We start from the raw sequence: 16201 nt of genomic DNA on the forward strand, positions 1-16201 counted from the left end.
TTTTAACAGGCAAAAGAAGGAAAGGGGAAATCTTTTTTTCTTTAAAGGTTGTCTCTGTGTTTAGCAAGTGCAGGCCAAGCGTGCTCTCCCTTTCTCTCTCTCTCTCTCTCTTTCTGTGACATCAAGCAAAGTAAGAAATAGTGCCTTTTGAATAGGAGATTTCCTTTAATTACATTGGGGAAGTGATAATGGTAGGTATTGCATGTTTAATGTAATGTTCTGGATGCCCCTTTTTCTTTTTCTTTTTTTTTTTTCCTTCATAGCCACCTCATCTTGAGCAGAAATAAAAGGTTCAAGGCTTGTCAGCATCAGTTTATAGATAGCTGTTTAAAAATAATGAGATATTGGGTATTGTAAGGCTCAGGGCCGTCTTGCCAGACTCATTTATTTCCATTCACCTTTTGTCAGAATTGCAGACAGAAGACATTCAATTAAAACTTGTCACCTGTTGCAGATGACCTAATTTGTACTTGTATGTGTCATAGATTAGGGCTGCATGCTTCAGATGAAGCAACTTTACTCCTGATGGAACAACATTTCCCCTGCAAAATATTTTGTCTATGGTATTTCAAATTTCTATCATTTTGATTTCCGCTCCAATCCAGATTATAAATTTAGCACATACCTCTGAAGCAGCCAAGCAAGAATGGTGAATCACACCTTGAAAATAAGAAGGAGGAACTTCTGTAGAGTTATGCCCTATGCAGGAAACTCTACAAATGTATTTTAGATGCACCTTGAATCTGAAACAGAGGGAAGCCTTTGTAATTTCCTATGCAAGCCTCACATGTTTAATAGTCCAGATAGCTATCGGGAGACCAAAACGAAAGACTTCCCCTTGCTAATTGTTAATTCATCTGTAGAGCAAGGAAGCTTTAATGTGAGCCATGGCTTTTATTTCTTTTAGTGACTGAGGACTCAGTTAAGAAAAAAAAAAAAAGCCCACCTAATGGATATGCATTTTCTCTCCCTGTGTGATTTTCCCTTTTTATTTCAGCAGAACTTAAGAATGTTTCCACAGGCAGCCAGTCCATTTCCAAAATTCCTGAAATGTTGCCATGATATTCCAGCAGAAGTAAATGTAACCCTTGGGCAGGGGTGTCTGGGAGAAAAGCTGCTGTTTGGACCTCCTCCTGAGCTCAAAATTCAGCCAGAATGTTGCTCTGCCTGCGTGGCCCTACGGAAGAGGCTTGTCTAATTTGCAATAACATTTTAAGTAAGAACAAAGAAATTAATTTCTTTGGGCCCCTGCCTCAGTGGAAAAGCAGAGTAACTGAATCTTTTAATTACTTTTACTTTGTCTATAGTCTCATAGCTGCGAACTTTTTAGAGGCAGCTCACCCTTTCTGGAATGATAGATGCAAAATCACTAGCCTTTTAGTTGAGTAAAAATATTCCTTCCCCCTGCTAGTCTAGTGTTCTGCCCACCTCTATACATGCACCCCCATATCATGATGCGAGTATTGTTTACCATGATAATCAGGTTTTATCTGCCTGCAGTTCTAGCTTTTGGAGTAAATACCAACTGTTCTTTTCCAAAAATAGAATTTGATGGCAGGGAAGCGGTGTAAACATAGTGCTTAAGAGTGTGGGTTCTGCAGCCATTCTCCCAACTCCCAGTCCTGGCTCTGCCTCTCCCTAGCTCCAGTTTTCTCATTTTGTAAATGGGATAATAATAGCACCCGCCTCATAGGATTGCCGTAAGGCTTAAATGTGTTCATATATATAAAACAATTAACCCGCTGCCTAGAAGGTAAATAAGCTCTTGACAACCAGTGGCAGCGGGTAACTGTCTGAGATTTTGGTTTATTCCAAGACACTCCGTGCAGAGATTGATTCATCCAATTAATAATGAAGACATGGCTTGGGAGGAAAATGTAGGTACGAGGCGTCGAAGACTGCTGAATCAGGAAGAGGGACTCAACCAGGAAGCCAGGTTTAGCAATATCACTGTCTATTTTGAGAAGAGGCTGTGGCAGCTGAAGATACCTAGGGGTCGGTGTGGCTTATTTTCTCATGTGATCCTCAAGAATTTAATATGATCAGATTCTCCCTGGAGTATATGTGTGAATACACAAGTAATTTTCACGCATCCCATTAAGAGAAACCTAGGACTCTGGGTTAAACTGGTACGCTCTTTTAGGACATTGTCCCAAAGGAGAACCCCATCAGAGGCTGCCACTAAAATGACCCTCGGCGGTGTGTGATACTACTAATCTGCCTTAGCTTCTTTCCCTGCAGCTCCTCAAAGGGATTTTCTCTATCCTCTGTTTATGACGGTTCCCTCACAGGAGTATCTGGAGAATTGAAGGGCGCTCTTAGGTGCCTGTCTTCCCAAAGGGAAGGAGCGTGGTTTCCTCCTGCAGCAAAGGGAACTGCAGGATGGGGAAGACATCAAGTGGAAGGGAAAACTCCCGTCCTCTCCGCCTTATTGTTTCAGAAGTCCTGCTTTTCTAGTCCGATCTCAAAACTCAATTGCAAGCTACGTTTGGTAGCATTTATTTAATACAACCCTTTATTTAGCATTGATTAAATTAACTGATCTTTTTAAAAAATTCACTATCTTTAAAAAAATAGTATCACTTTAATGTGACTGTTTGCATCTTTCTTAAGTGTTCCAGGAGTCTGTGTAATTCATATTTTTAGCAAACCTTTGCGAACAACATTGTAAAAGGCTGGTCTTTAATATAGGAAAGTAGGCTAGGGTATCCTTGTATAATTCTCTGAAGGGGAGATTTTTTATTATCCTATGAAATGTCTCTGACTTTGTGCTATTAAAAATGTGAAAAATACTTTTGACTTTGGACTATATAATATTATAAAAATTTGCATTTGGGCATAAAATGTAGACTTAAAATGAGCTGACCTAAGAAGACCTTGTGTTGAACTGTTTCACTTCTTTTGGCGTTTATTTGCCTCACGGCGTATTTTTTTCCTCCTTGCCCTCTTCTTGCTTTCTCAATTTTGTAAATTCTGACAACGTAGAAGATTTGTAATTCCCTTGTGGCAATGTAGGCACATGCAGTATTTGAAAGAAGAAGCAATGTGAAACATTCTACTTGGTAGGTAATGCCAACTATTAAAATCTTTTTTTTTTTTTTTTTTTTTTTAAAAAGCAGTCTCCACATGAATAGAAACTCCAATTGCCTTAATTAACTTCAAAACCTGTCAAACATTGAACATTGTGGGTATCTTATTTCCTGGGAAAAAATCTTACTTTTCAACTTTTCCCGAACTGGTTACAAGCGAAGTCCAGACAGATTTTTTTTGTGTGTGTGTGTGTGTGTGTGTTTCAGGTACTAAAGAAGTAAAAAGACAGGCTTTGTCACCTTCAGTGGATATATTCCAATTAGATTAATATCTTGTTATGACAAGTCTGGATTTCCCAGGTCCTGGTCATACATAGTGTTGTTTTTCTTTGTTTCTGCTAAACAATTTGGAGGGCACCTGAGTGGCTCAGTGCTTAAGCATCTGACTTTGGCTCAGGTCATGATCTCATGGTTCGTGGGTTCGAGCCCCACGACGGGCTTTGTGCTGACAGCATGGAGCCTGCTTCAGATTCTGTGTCTCCCTCTCTCTCTGTCCCTCCCTCACTCACACTCCGTCTGTCTGTCTCTCTGTCTCTCTCAAAAATAAACATTTAAAAAAATAAACTATTTGGAGACTTTTAAATACATTAGGTTAATTGGATAATTATCAGTTGTCTACCTTGTATTGTGTGCTTACAGTTAAACTCAGGGGTAGCATCCTTATTTTTTATAGAATTTGGATTAGCTTCTGTATCTAGTCTAAAATAATTACATACCTAAATGATATTATTAATGACAAGGATGAACAGTAAATAGAATGGGACCAAATATTTCTATAAATCTCTTCGACATCAAATGAGTATCATTATTTGTCTTGTATCCTTTGAATTCTCTTACCACTCCATCATACCTCAGTGTATTTCCCTCAGAATTGAGGCAAGGTAGACTGTCAAACTTCATGGGAATAGATTTTTAATAAATGATCAGGATGCAAAATATATTTCAATAAAGTAATACAGCAATATTTCAACAACAAAACAATGATAAAATGACAACTTCCTTATTTTCCTTGGCATTTTAAGGTTTATAAAATATTTTCATGATGCATATGTATAATATCCAAACATATTAACACATTATATAAATACAATATTGAGTCCTTACAGAAAGACAGCAGGAAGGATATTGTCTTTATGTCTATCTTATCTTTGGAAAAATAGATAGGTTAAGGAACTCATCAAAGTTTACAAAGCCGGTTAATAAAAGAGCCAGAAAAAAACTTAACTATCTGATTTGCAAACTGTGCTTTATTTTCTTTTTTTAAATGTATTTATTTATTTTGGGAGAGAGAGAAAGAGTGTGTGTGCCCAGGGAAGGGGCAGAGAGAAAGAATCCCAAGCAGGCTCCACGCTGGAGCCCCATGGGGCTCAAACTCATTAACTGTGAGATCATGATCTGAGCCGAAATCAAGAGTCAGACACAACCGACTGAGCCACCCAGGCTCCCCTGCTTTATTTTTTTTTAACTTATTTTTCTTATAATACTTAGGAATAAATTACTATGTTATTATAGTTGGAGACATTAAAGGGGGGATCTTCAGTCTTTTCACAATATCATTATTATAGACAAGGGACTAGCTGATAGGGATATAGAAATTGATGATACATACTGCTTTTTGATAGATGCAAGGCAATACATTTTAGACTAGATAATCCAAGAAACTTTCTGAATTTTTTTTTTTCAACGTTTATTTATTTTTGGGACAGAGAGAGACAGAGCATGAACGGGGGAGGGGCAGAGAGAGAGGGAGACACAGAACCCGAAACAGGCTCCAGGCTCTGAGCCATCAGCCCAGAGCCCGACGCGGGGCTCGAACTCACGGACCGCGAGATCGTGACCTGGCTGAAGTCGGACGCTTAACCGACTGCGCCACCCAGGCGCCCCCAAGAAACTTTCTATAAAATAGGAGTAGTTACAACATTAAATTACTCTTATTTGGTGATTTTTAATATCTTTATTTTTTCCCTTAAACCATCTTCATTTTTTTTTTTTTTGTAGATACCTGTTTCTTTTTTAACACAAAGTATCATTTGTGTGTTTTCCTTACTAATGAGAGATTGTGGTTTAAACCTATGTGCCCTCAAGTGCAATAGAGGCAGAATCTTTATTTACAGTGTTTGATTTACAGTATTTTAAACTTCAGTAGCCTTACATTTTGATTAAGTATTTCTGTTCTTTGTACTCTACCGTTTATCTCTACAAAATCAGCATCCTAATGGGAAGAAGCGTAGTATCCCAGTTCTGCAGTTTCTTTTCCACCAACTTTTCTACACTTAAAATCAGATGAACAAGGGAACAGAACTCTACTGTAGGCAGAAAGTACTTTAAAAACAGCAATAGGGAGGGGTACCTGGGTTGCTAAATCGGTTAAGCCTCCGACTCTTGCTTTGGGCTCTGGTTATGATTTCACAGTTCGTGGGTTCGAGCCCCGCATTGGGCTTTGCGTTGACCGCTGTGGAGACTGCTGGGGTTTCTCTGTCTCTCTGTCTCTGCCCCTCCCCTGCTCGTGTCTCTCTCCCTCTCTCTCTCAAAATAAATAAATAGACTTTTTTCTTAAAGGCAGCAGTAAGAAAAACAGCTTCTTTGTAACTCATGTGTGCTACTATTTTCAGTAAATACTTAGACACTGTACTAATTTCTTTGTTTTGTGAAATTTGCTGTGGAAACCTACTTAATTGCTCTTGAAGTGGTCTCCTGATTTCCTTTAAACTCTGCTTTGATATTTCAGTATGACATTTCAGGCTTTATCTAGAACCAAGCATATGTTTCTGTGTTTCACGAAAAGATAGTCAACTCTTAAAGCAGTATTATGAAGCTAATATGAAAAATTGTGTTTTACTTTATCTCGTGGTTGAATTAAGTAATCCTGAACATTCGAGTGTATGTATTCACTTCAGGATTCCCTAGAGCTGTATCAGCCTTTCCCAAACGGTTTCGTAAAACACAGAGAACCCACCATTCACATGTTATACATGATGTTACTAAATAGTCCAAAAACAGGATCTTTGGTTAAATTGATTTGCAGAACATCGCATAGGCTGTATCTCCTTCTGAGAGTTTTGCAGAGGTCATTTGCATATTAAAGGCTCTGAGGGGCCTTTTCAGTAAAATAATAATACTGATGATGCTGTTAAACGAAATCTGTTTTCTAAACACTTTGAGAAATGCCAAAACATGTACAGTGAATTACTTGCTTGAATTTGTTAACGGATCATGTTATAGCGTTTTATCAATTAAGGTGCAGCCTAATATCAGAGTGAGTCTCTCTCCTTGCTCTTACTCCCAAGCCACTTCTTCATTAGATAAAGGTTTATATGGTCCGGTCCTAAACTTCATAATTGCAGATTGGAAACCAAGTTATTAATAAGCTCAGCTCACCACTCCCCCACATATGAAACATTTATATTTAATTTCTTTCTTAACCTTTTGCCTCTTCGCTCAATCTTTTAAATCCAGTACCAGCAAAAACTCTCTGAACCTTGACCCAACTCCTCACTCTTTGGGTATTTACTAAATACCTCTCGGCTTTACCTCCTTTTCTAGCTTCACCCTTCAGCTCTCCCTCACTAACATAGCCTTCCTTCGACGTCCAAGCCTTCTGAATTCTTTCAGGAAGCTCCTTTTGTCTGTCCTGTGTCCAGTCCCGGTTTTCTCTCATCTGGAAGAAAATACAAACGTGTGCCAAAAATATAAATGACGTTCTCCTCTGAGACATGGTGACATTAGAGTATGGAACATCTCCTCTTACGGAGTGTCATCCCACCTCTTCACGGCATGCACACGCTTGCAGTTCAGTTCAATTCCACGGGGCCGTATCCAGCCTTCTGGTGGACCAGGGAGGGTTGGATAGCTCTTACGAATTGAGCTTTCACTGGTGACTGATGAAGAGGATCAGCTTGCCACTGTCTTTGATTTGAGAAACTAGGCTAGTACCAAGTAACAGTCGCTTTGTATTAATTCCCGTGGAAATGTGCCTTTTCTTTGGTGTGCAAATGGGACTTTGATGGCCTTGCATCAAATGTTTTTCAGGTCTGTTACTCCCTGCTGGATTTGGTTTCTAATTACTGGCAATTTTGGTTTAGTCACCCCCTCTTTACATTCTCCCAACACCTCTGGACCATTCTGGGTTCTACTCTCGGTCTCCATAGCACCCACGGGTGATACTCCATGTATCTGATTGGTCTCAAAGATGGATACCTCAGGAGTAAGCCAGTGCCTGTCTTTGCCCACAGGGGTGCGCCTTGACAGAGTACGTGGAGGTCGGCAGAAGTACAAGCGCAGAATAGATGCGGAGAACAGCCCCTACCTGAACCCTCAGCTGGTTCAGCCAGCCAAAAAGCCATGTAAGTACAACAGACATGTCTGGCTTTCCAACACACGGAATCCTCCCAGTTGGCTCAATGTATATCCGTTTTGGCATGCCCATCCCCACTGACTCCAAGGAGACTAGTCTTTGTTGGGGGCCGTGGCTCTGTTCCCAAGAATTGCCTTTTAGGAGCAACAGTAACTCAGCTAATTATCTTTTTTTTTTTTCCCTATGGTTTCTCTCCCCTACCTTTTTTTCACGTAGTCATTTTGTAGAAGCATAAGCATATTAAGGCATAGCTTATATAGTGAGAATTTTACATTTACTGGTTATCTTTATTTTCAGAGGTACGTAAAATGGATCATACTGTAATCATTAGTTCATTGGAGCTGTTAGTTTCAGATTTCACAAGAAAGTGATTTTTGTAGTTTTCACTAACTAAATGAGTTTGACTGCTCAACCTCCCAATGAAAATACATTAGGAGCCTCATTAATTTGGAGCTATGGAAGGTTAACACACTAGCTAGCAATAGATTAAAACAAGAATGGGCCCTACTAATAACAAGCATAGGTTGGTGGTTCCATCTCAGATGCCCTTATGGGCCTTACGAATTGTTTTTAAAGAGTCCATGGTTTTATAATGCCAGATTGCAATTTGAAAGGATGATGGGTACACTGCTAAAATGCAAGCCCCATTCTCTTTGTCATTAACTAAAAAGAGCCGGGATATAGATGGAGGCAATAACTGCATCCCATTTTCTGAAAAATCAGTTCATAGTTCTAGCACAACAGAGCTAACCTCCTAGGATATTTACGCATAGAGTTCGTACTGGGCACTGAGAAGTGCTTTGATGGAAACGGTTCTCACATTTAGCTGTCTTTGTCTCAGAAGACACAACCAGCACTTAACCAGAGGAAGCTGCATCCAGAGCAGTTGTGGGAAGACACACGGGTAATTTTTGATCTGCTTTCAAGGGAAGAGAAAGTGTCCGCTTCTAATTCAGATTCTCCAGGAGGGGTCGCTGCTGTGCATCATACATGTGAGCATATGGGGATCTGTTAAATAAATAAAACAGACCCTGAACTGTAAATGAAAGGACATTTTAGCTATGTCAAAGGAAAAACAACCAGTTTTACATAAAATTAAAGCTTAAGTGAACATATGGCATAGTTTCCTTTTGCCTTTCCAAAAAACATTATGTTGATTATACCTTCAATTGTCCAATCTGGCATCTTCTCCTCAGCCTGCATAAGCTGGTTGGCATTCTGCAAATACAATCTAGGACTGCATTAAGCAGATTTTGCACATTATAATAAAAAACTTTCTGATAATACAATAAAATGCAATAAACACTAATGCTTAATTTCGTTAGGGGTTAGTTTCCTAGGCTCAATATTACACAGCCTGCCCATTTCTCATTCATTTTGCACGAACATTGACTGAAACCATTGATAATTTCCTCTTCTGAGAGAAAAATGGGCACCAGCCCGTTTGTAAGTCCACACGATAGAGGAACATCTATGGTTTTCGGCGTAAACCTGAGAAATTGGGAAGTGGCTTGTCAAGTACCTTTAAGAAGATTATAGCAATTTCAGTGAGCTCCATTTGTCTGAGATAAAGAGGACTCCTAATAAATCATTACTCATTATCTCAAGGCCCCTGTGTTAATTTCCCTTAGTCCATCCAATTAGTGTGTTTTTGTAACAAACATTTATAAAACTTAATTTTCAGATCCTGTCAGATAAGTCAAGAGGCTGTGCCTGGGCTTTGCTGAGAAAGTGGCTCAGGGAGATTTCTGGACCCTGACTGATTGTTTGTGTACTACAAAAGCCCAAGAATGAAAATTGGGTTCTATTGATTCTAATTAGGGAAACATTAAATAAGATTTACCTAGAAACAGTGCTGTCGGCTATTCCATTTTCCGAATAATGGGAATTTCTTCGCTTCAGCCAAATTTCTCTAACCCTTCCGGTCAAGTCCACTGACTTGGGTAAAACAAGTACCATCTTCTCAGTACTAAAGGAAGTAGAGTCAGGATTTTCTTTGGGTACATTTCTGTGCCCTTTGTTGAATGTTGCATTTTCTTCTAATCCTGAGAATCCAGTGGTTGCTGACAGGTTTTGTCGCATTGTCAGAGCAATGGAAGTTGAAACTTTTCCAAGTGTAACTAAACATACAGGGTGTTGTTTCCATAGCATATATAAGAAACAAATGCCATTCTTCACAGATCCTAAAAGTTAAAAAAAAAAAAAAAAGAATCTGTATTTAATTTTATTTTTTTCCTACAAAATATGGTGTTTGGGAATATTTCCTCCCAAATCTGCATTTTCAATTTGGTGATAATTGAATATTCCTGCCAATGAACGGTTATCTTTGATGATTTGCAATAAATGTAATTCTTAAAGCAGCCATAATAATAAAGTTTTTAAACGTTAGAAAAATTGCTAATTATAGCTTGGATAATTTCCTTGTCATTTCATTAAAGAAGACCAAAACGCATGCTACGTTTTCAATTCTAAGAAATATGCAGTCTTTTCATTTAGGGTTAAGAAGTTAATGATGGGTTAAATAGTTAATAATGAAAGGAAAATTATCTAGTAAACACAGAGGAAACTTTGGCTTTGCTCACAAAAGTCCCATTTAATGCCCTGGTTTTCTAGAGTAATAGTAGTACATAGAGCATAAAAATATTTGGGTTTATTCTTACCCATTTGTATCTCTTAATTTAGAAGAAAGTACAAACTCTAAAGCTACACATAGAAATTGAAAATAGGGCCAACAAGAAAAATCATTCTGTTAGCAAGGCTTTACAGCCCTTCCATAAACTCTCACATGCCCCTAAGCAATAAAACACATTTGATGTGATGCTTTCCATTTGTCTCTAGTGTTTATTTTATGAAGGATTTTAAAAACATATATCACAAATTTCAGACAGATAAATCTGAGCCAGAGAATGAGCTAAAGACAACAGATAAAAATCGAGGATTAAAGAATTAGGCGCTCCAAAGAGAAAATATTGTCGCCTTTAAGTAGGAGTAGTTTTCTGGAAACTGATATTGGCTATATTTGAAAGATTGGCTGGGTGTGTGGGGAGGGAGAGAAAGGAGAGAAATTCCTATTTAATGCATCCCACAGAGATAGAGTTATATAGTCAGTAATTCACCCAGGCAGAAGGGCTCTGACCTTTGCTCTTCTTTAAAAGAATTAAGACAATTAATGACTTTCGTGCCCATTACGACTCTGGGCACTGGTAGTTCTCTGCCTTCCACATTATATTCTACAGTTCAGTGGCTCATTGTGGATTTTTATTTTAAAGATGTTGTATACTATTTAATCTGCTTCCCGAAATCCCACTTAAGAATCAAAGAGCAAACCTAGAAAGCATCTAACTTCTCTGATCTGTTTGCTATAAAAAATTTCATTACAGGACAGATGCTTCATTCCAGCAAAGGCAGGTAGAGCAAAGAAGAAAGGAATACATTCTGTTACAACTGCAGTGGCTTATTTCTTGCTATGAGTTTTCCCGAACACTGTTTGCTATATATATATATATAGAGAATATTTGGGGTTTATTGTAGACAATTTGAATTATTTTTCAAGATGCGGCATACTTTAGGGTTTGTGAAACAGGGATGATGCTACTAGTGATCTTGTAGTGCTCTGGTCTGATCCTGCAGATAACAAGATTGTCTCACATTTGTTGGTGGCCGAACCGGAGAAGATCTATGCCATGCCTGACCCTACGGTCCCTGACAGTGACATCAAAGCCCTCACTACACTGTGTGACTTGGCTGACCGAGAGTTGGTGGTTATCATTGGATGGGCGAAGCATATTCCAGGTACATTTTCTGAAAAGAAAAAAAATGAAACAGAAAAGGTTGCAATGATTCCCTAGGTTGCCTATGTAGATTTAGACAAATTCAAAATTTTCTCATTAGTATGGTTTTTAACCTCTACATTTGTTTTTATCATACTTAATTTAGAGCTTTGCTGATCCTAATCGAATCATAAACCTTTCTATGTCTGTAGCACCTCGAACACTTGTTATTTTCTTCATATGCAAAAGCACTATTGCCAATATAAGATAAAGAAGAATGTATCTTTAAAAAATATGTCTTTATTCCTCTTAAAATTCTGACCTTTCCCTTCAGGAGATACTTCTGCTTTTTCTTTTCACTTAAAACAATGTCTTTGTCAGCAGTTATCTAATGTACCTTTTTTTTTTCTGTTAAGAATAACTCATTCTGTTGTTCGTGGTGGCTATTTACACTGAATTGCTATTTGTATTTATAAGCTCTCCTTTGGTTGACATTTACTATTTCCCATGGATTTGAACACAGATGATAAAAATGAATATTAAATTGACATCATACAGTTTCTCATACGGTAACTTAAAAGTAGTATTTGAAAGTAGCCTATTACTTTGCTTTCTTGGCCAGTCCCATACCATCCATAAACATAGAGCTGATCACAAGTTTTGAGAATTTTAGTAGTCTGCTTGAATTATTTGTTATTTGTTTGTTTGAACTTTGATCTTCAGGTAGTTAAGAAACAAGTTTTTGAATGATGCGCACTGTTTTCCTGGCACAGTTAACTTATTTCTGTCTCCTTAAACTAGTTTGTCTTTATGCTTTGAATGCTACAGTAATTTCTTTAATCAAATTGATGGAAGTCCCTTTCCCAGCCCACACTGAAACCAATTTCTTGGTCATGATACGCCAGCTATGTTGCTAACAGTCGTAACGAACTGTCAGGCGATATCGCAGTGAAGCTAATTTGAAGTCATTAGGTGTGCAGCGTTCAGGCGACAATTTGTTACAGTGGTTAGGAACACAGCTGACATTTCTGAATGGCTTTGTTCGGTGCAGTTCTAGATGAGGCCAAGCAAATTGTAAACTAATTTAAACATCACTCTGTATTATACTAGCTACTTTGTCTTACACTGTTTGCTAATAAAGCACCCCAAATTAAGTCAAAACTAGTTAAATAGGTGAGCTTGAGTGTGTTCTTTGGAAGATACCTGTACGAGGGCTACTGCATGTGAAAGGAGAAGCATTTGATCATCTGGGTAGTTGATATTGCACTTCGATTGTAATCACACTCGTGTGACTTCTAGAAAAACGAATAAAGGATATGCTGAAAGATGTTGAGACCTTTGGGAATTGTAGCATTAGGAGATGTCAGAATTCACTTAAACAATGCATGAAGACTTTTCTGACTTATCTGGATGCAAAGTGTGTTGAAGTGTTTTAAAGCAAAAAGAAACAAAAGCTAACATCTGTTGAAGTATCCACAGACCCTTTTGAAGATAATCAATATATATCATTTGTATTTACGTATTTTATTATTTTATATAAACAGAGACACACACACACACATATACTCAGCTATTTATTTTATTTTTAAATTTTTTAAAAAAGATCTTATTTTTAAGTAATCTCTACACCCCGTGTGGGGCTCGAACCCACAACCCTGAGATCAAGAGTTGCACTCTCTACTGACTGAGCCAGCCAGGCACACCTACCTATACTCACATATTTAAAATATCGTTATTCTAACCCAGGGCTTCTCAGCCTTGACACTATTGACACTTGGAACCAATTATCCTTTGTTGTGGGGGACTTTCCCGCTCATGGGAGGGTGCTTACAAGCTTCCTTGGCTTTTACCACTAGTCCCCTTGAGTTGTGACAAACAAACATGTCCTCAGGTACGGACATATGTCCGCTGGCAAGCAAAACTGTGCCCCAGCTTCCCAACTGAGAACTGTTATTCTCACCTGGGAATCGAGTAGTATCATCTGTGATTCATAGCTAGGGACAGTTGAAGCATAAAGAGGTAAAAACACTTACACAGAATCACAAACGTATCCGGTACCATCAAAGCATATATTCAGCATTGCTTCCTGGAGTAGAGTCAGGAGACCCAGTTGACTGCATTTCACAGAACCATTTCAGAATACTAATGATAATAATGTTAATGTTATTGATAACGACATGAAAGACCATGTAACTATGACTCCAAACCACCCATTATTTCAGAGAACTCTGCCCAAGTTCTCCCTGAATTGAGATACATGTTAAACCAATCCTTTAATATTGTTCAGACATCCCATAATAAAGACCAATAAAAGGCAACAACTCCTTACAGTGCTCTCTGGTAAGGGAAAGTCAGTGATAAATTTGTGGGTCCAGTTGTGCATCTAAGTAGAAATGTCAGCTTACAAAGGAACTTGTCACAGTAAAGGGGCTCTAGTGACTTTTGTGAAGACAGTAACTTTAAATAACTATGAGTAACAGCATTTCCAGTGGTGGAAACAATTACTGTACGATTATGTGTTCAGTCTTAAGCTGAGGCTTAGAATCGGTGGGGACTGACGTTATTCTCTCTCCATAGCAAATGCCAGAGGAGGTCACTGTGAAGTGATGATTCACAGCTCTGGTGTTCCACAGCTCTGGTGTTCCCGATACCCTCAGGGTGTTTTAAATGATTGCAAGGAGTGGGTTGGCTTTTCAGAAAAGGATTAGCTGAACAAGAATTTAACTGAAATTCTTTTAAATTGTTAAATAATGAGTGTGCCATGCAGTGCTTTGAGGTAGAGGAAGAGGATGCTCTGATCTTAGAGTGCTGGTGTACCCCGAGTTCAGGGAGGTTGGGCAGAGCAGCAGTGTGGAGTCTGGGATGGGGGGCTGGTGGGGAGAGAGGGAGACAAAGAGAATATAAAGATTAAGGTCACATTTGTGCCATGATAGAAGTAAAATCGTGTTCCTGATAACATGACCCAGTCCTCATAACTGGGGTCAGAGCCTGAATTAAAGCCAAATCAGAACAGAAATTCCACCTGTCTTTGTCTTAAGCATTTTAAAGTTATGTTAAAATTAAAATGAAATATTTTTTAATACCAAAATTTAAGCCTCTGCTCTCTTTATGCTGCTCTCAGTTTGTATAATCACACACACACACACACACACACACACACACACACACACACAGAGTTCAAAAATTAAGTTTAGCATCTAAGATAAGATCAGTAGCCTTTCTACACTGCTGGGAATGTACTCTTGTATTCTTGCTTTTGCTACATAAAAAAATGAAGAATTCAACAAAAGAAAATATTGAAGAAAATACATATGGAGTGGTTTTTTTTTTTATCAGTAAATCGAATTAGTTGACTTACTTTAATAAATCATATAAATGGAAAAGTGTGTTCTTACAAAACATGACCATACTTTATCTATAGAAGAAAAAAGATCACAAGGGCTTTAGAAAATGCTTGACTTTAGTTGGAGGAGCATAAGGGCACAAGAACAGATGATGGTGCCCTAATAGCCCTTTTTAAGAATGACAGGGCCCCGCCATTAGCATCCTTTTATATCCTTGGAAATTGCTCATGCCTCGCTTTTCTGGTTCCTATCTGCCTGACTCTTTTTTATTTCTCTTTCAATTTCGTCCGCGCTCGGATAAGCGCATGCTAACACAATATGATTGAGCTGTAAAATGGAACGCTGTCGCCTCTAATCTCTTTTATGTAGATACGGACTTACTGCACACTCCACTTCATTCTCTCCCCATTGTTGGCCTTTTTTTAGAATGGGCTGCCAAGTAATGGAGGCTCCGTCAAATATTAGAGCTAGGTTTCACAGGGTGTGATAAGACGATTATCAGCCCAGCAGTCAGATCTATTATTGTTCTTTGTGGTTGATTAAAATATTATTATGTACCGTTACTTTGTTAGCAAAATGCAGAATGTGCTTAGTCAGATGGTGCTTAAAAAAGCATAACCCATATTAGCTGACCTATATAAGTGGCTTAAATATATTATGGGTCTCATCCGACAGTTCACTTTAAAAGAATGGAAGGGTATTTGAACAATTAAGTGAATGAATATATTTTAGAACGTTTTTTTCTTTTATCATATATGGTAAGTTTTCAGGTAAGCTTCTTTATTTTTAACATGACAAATTAAACAGCTGTCCTACTGAACGAGAGGACTCGGCATAAGTTCAGGGCCTCTTAGTCACATTTATAAAATGGTATTTATTGTAATGACATCACACAAACAAACAAAAAACTCTAATTTTTATTCATGCTCAGTGAAGGCAGGAAATACTAAGCTGTAAAGGAAAACCACACTAGGAAGATAATGTGAGAAAACAGTCTTTATGGGTAGTTTATTCATGTAAGAAACAGAAATCTACAGATTACAAACCAGTGTTTTTCATTTACACTGAAATATTTTTTGTAAAAACAATCCGTTAGAAGAATATATCAAAAATTGCTCATTGAGTTGGGATTTGTATATTTTTCTCAACAGAAGTATTGAGATTTTTCTAGAAATGACAAATCTCTAAAGAAGATGTATAAGCTATTTCTACATTAGGATGTAAATCTTGTGGGCAAATACCCAAGAATATTTTGAACATTTATTGCTAATGATACTGTTTAAAAATCTATCTGTTGTTCTAATGCATTTTCTATAGAGACCAGTTTTTTTAAGATTATGTCATCTGCCAATCAGAGTTGTGGAGGTTTTTATTTTTTTAATTTTTAAAATATTTTTTAAAGTTATTCATTTATTAATTTTGAGAGAGAGAGGGAGGGAGGGAGTAGTGGAGAGAGGAGAGAAAGAATCTCAAGCAGGCTCTGCACTGTCAGTACGGAGCCCAACATAGGACTTGGCTCGATCCCAGGAACCCTGATGTCATGACCTAAACTGAAATCCAGAGTTGGATGCTCAACTGACTGAGCCACCCAGGCACCCTCAAAGTTGTGGAGGTTTTAAAATGCCCATTACTTACCTAAAACTG

The 16201-nt window shown here is 38.1% G+C and overlaps 1 protein-coding gene across 22 annotated transcripts in view; it reads left to right on the forward strand.

Annotated features, from left to right (window-relative positions):
- The window catches only part of ESRRG (estrogen related receptor gamma), a 632553-nt gene that overhangs the window by 557921 nt on the left and 58431 nt on the right, over positions 1–16201 (forward strand). For 21 of the 22 annotated variants that reach the window (XM_086694080.1, XM_086694094.1, XM_086694083.1 and 18 more), the window contains 2 exons: positions 7322–7432; positions 11053–11235. In XM_086694080.1, coding sequence (XP_086550206.1) covers positions 7322–7432; positions 11053–11235 — 294 coding nt within the window. The remainder of the gene's footprint in view (positions 1–7321; positions 7433–11052; positions 11236–16201) is intronic. The other variant, XM_025927779.2, reaches the window with a different exon arrangement.

This window comes from Puma concolor, chromosome E4 (genome assembly GCF_028749965.1).
Source record: "Puma concolor isolate L17-30 chromosome E4, mPumCon1.1.hap2, whole genome shotgun sequence".
NCBI classification, from domain to species: Eukaryota; Metazoa; Chordata; class Mammalia; order Carnivora; family Felidae; genus Puma; species Puma concolor.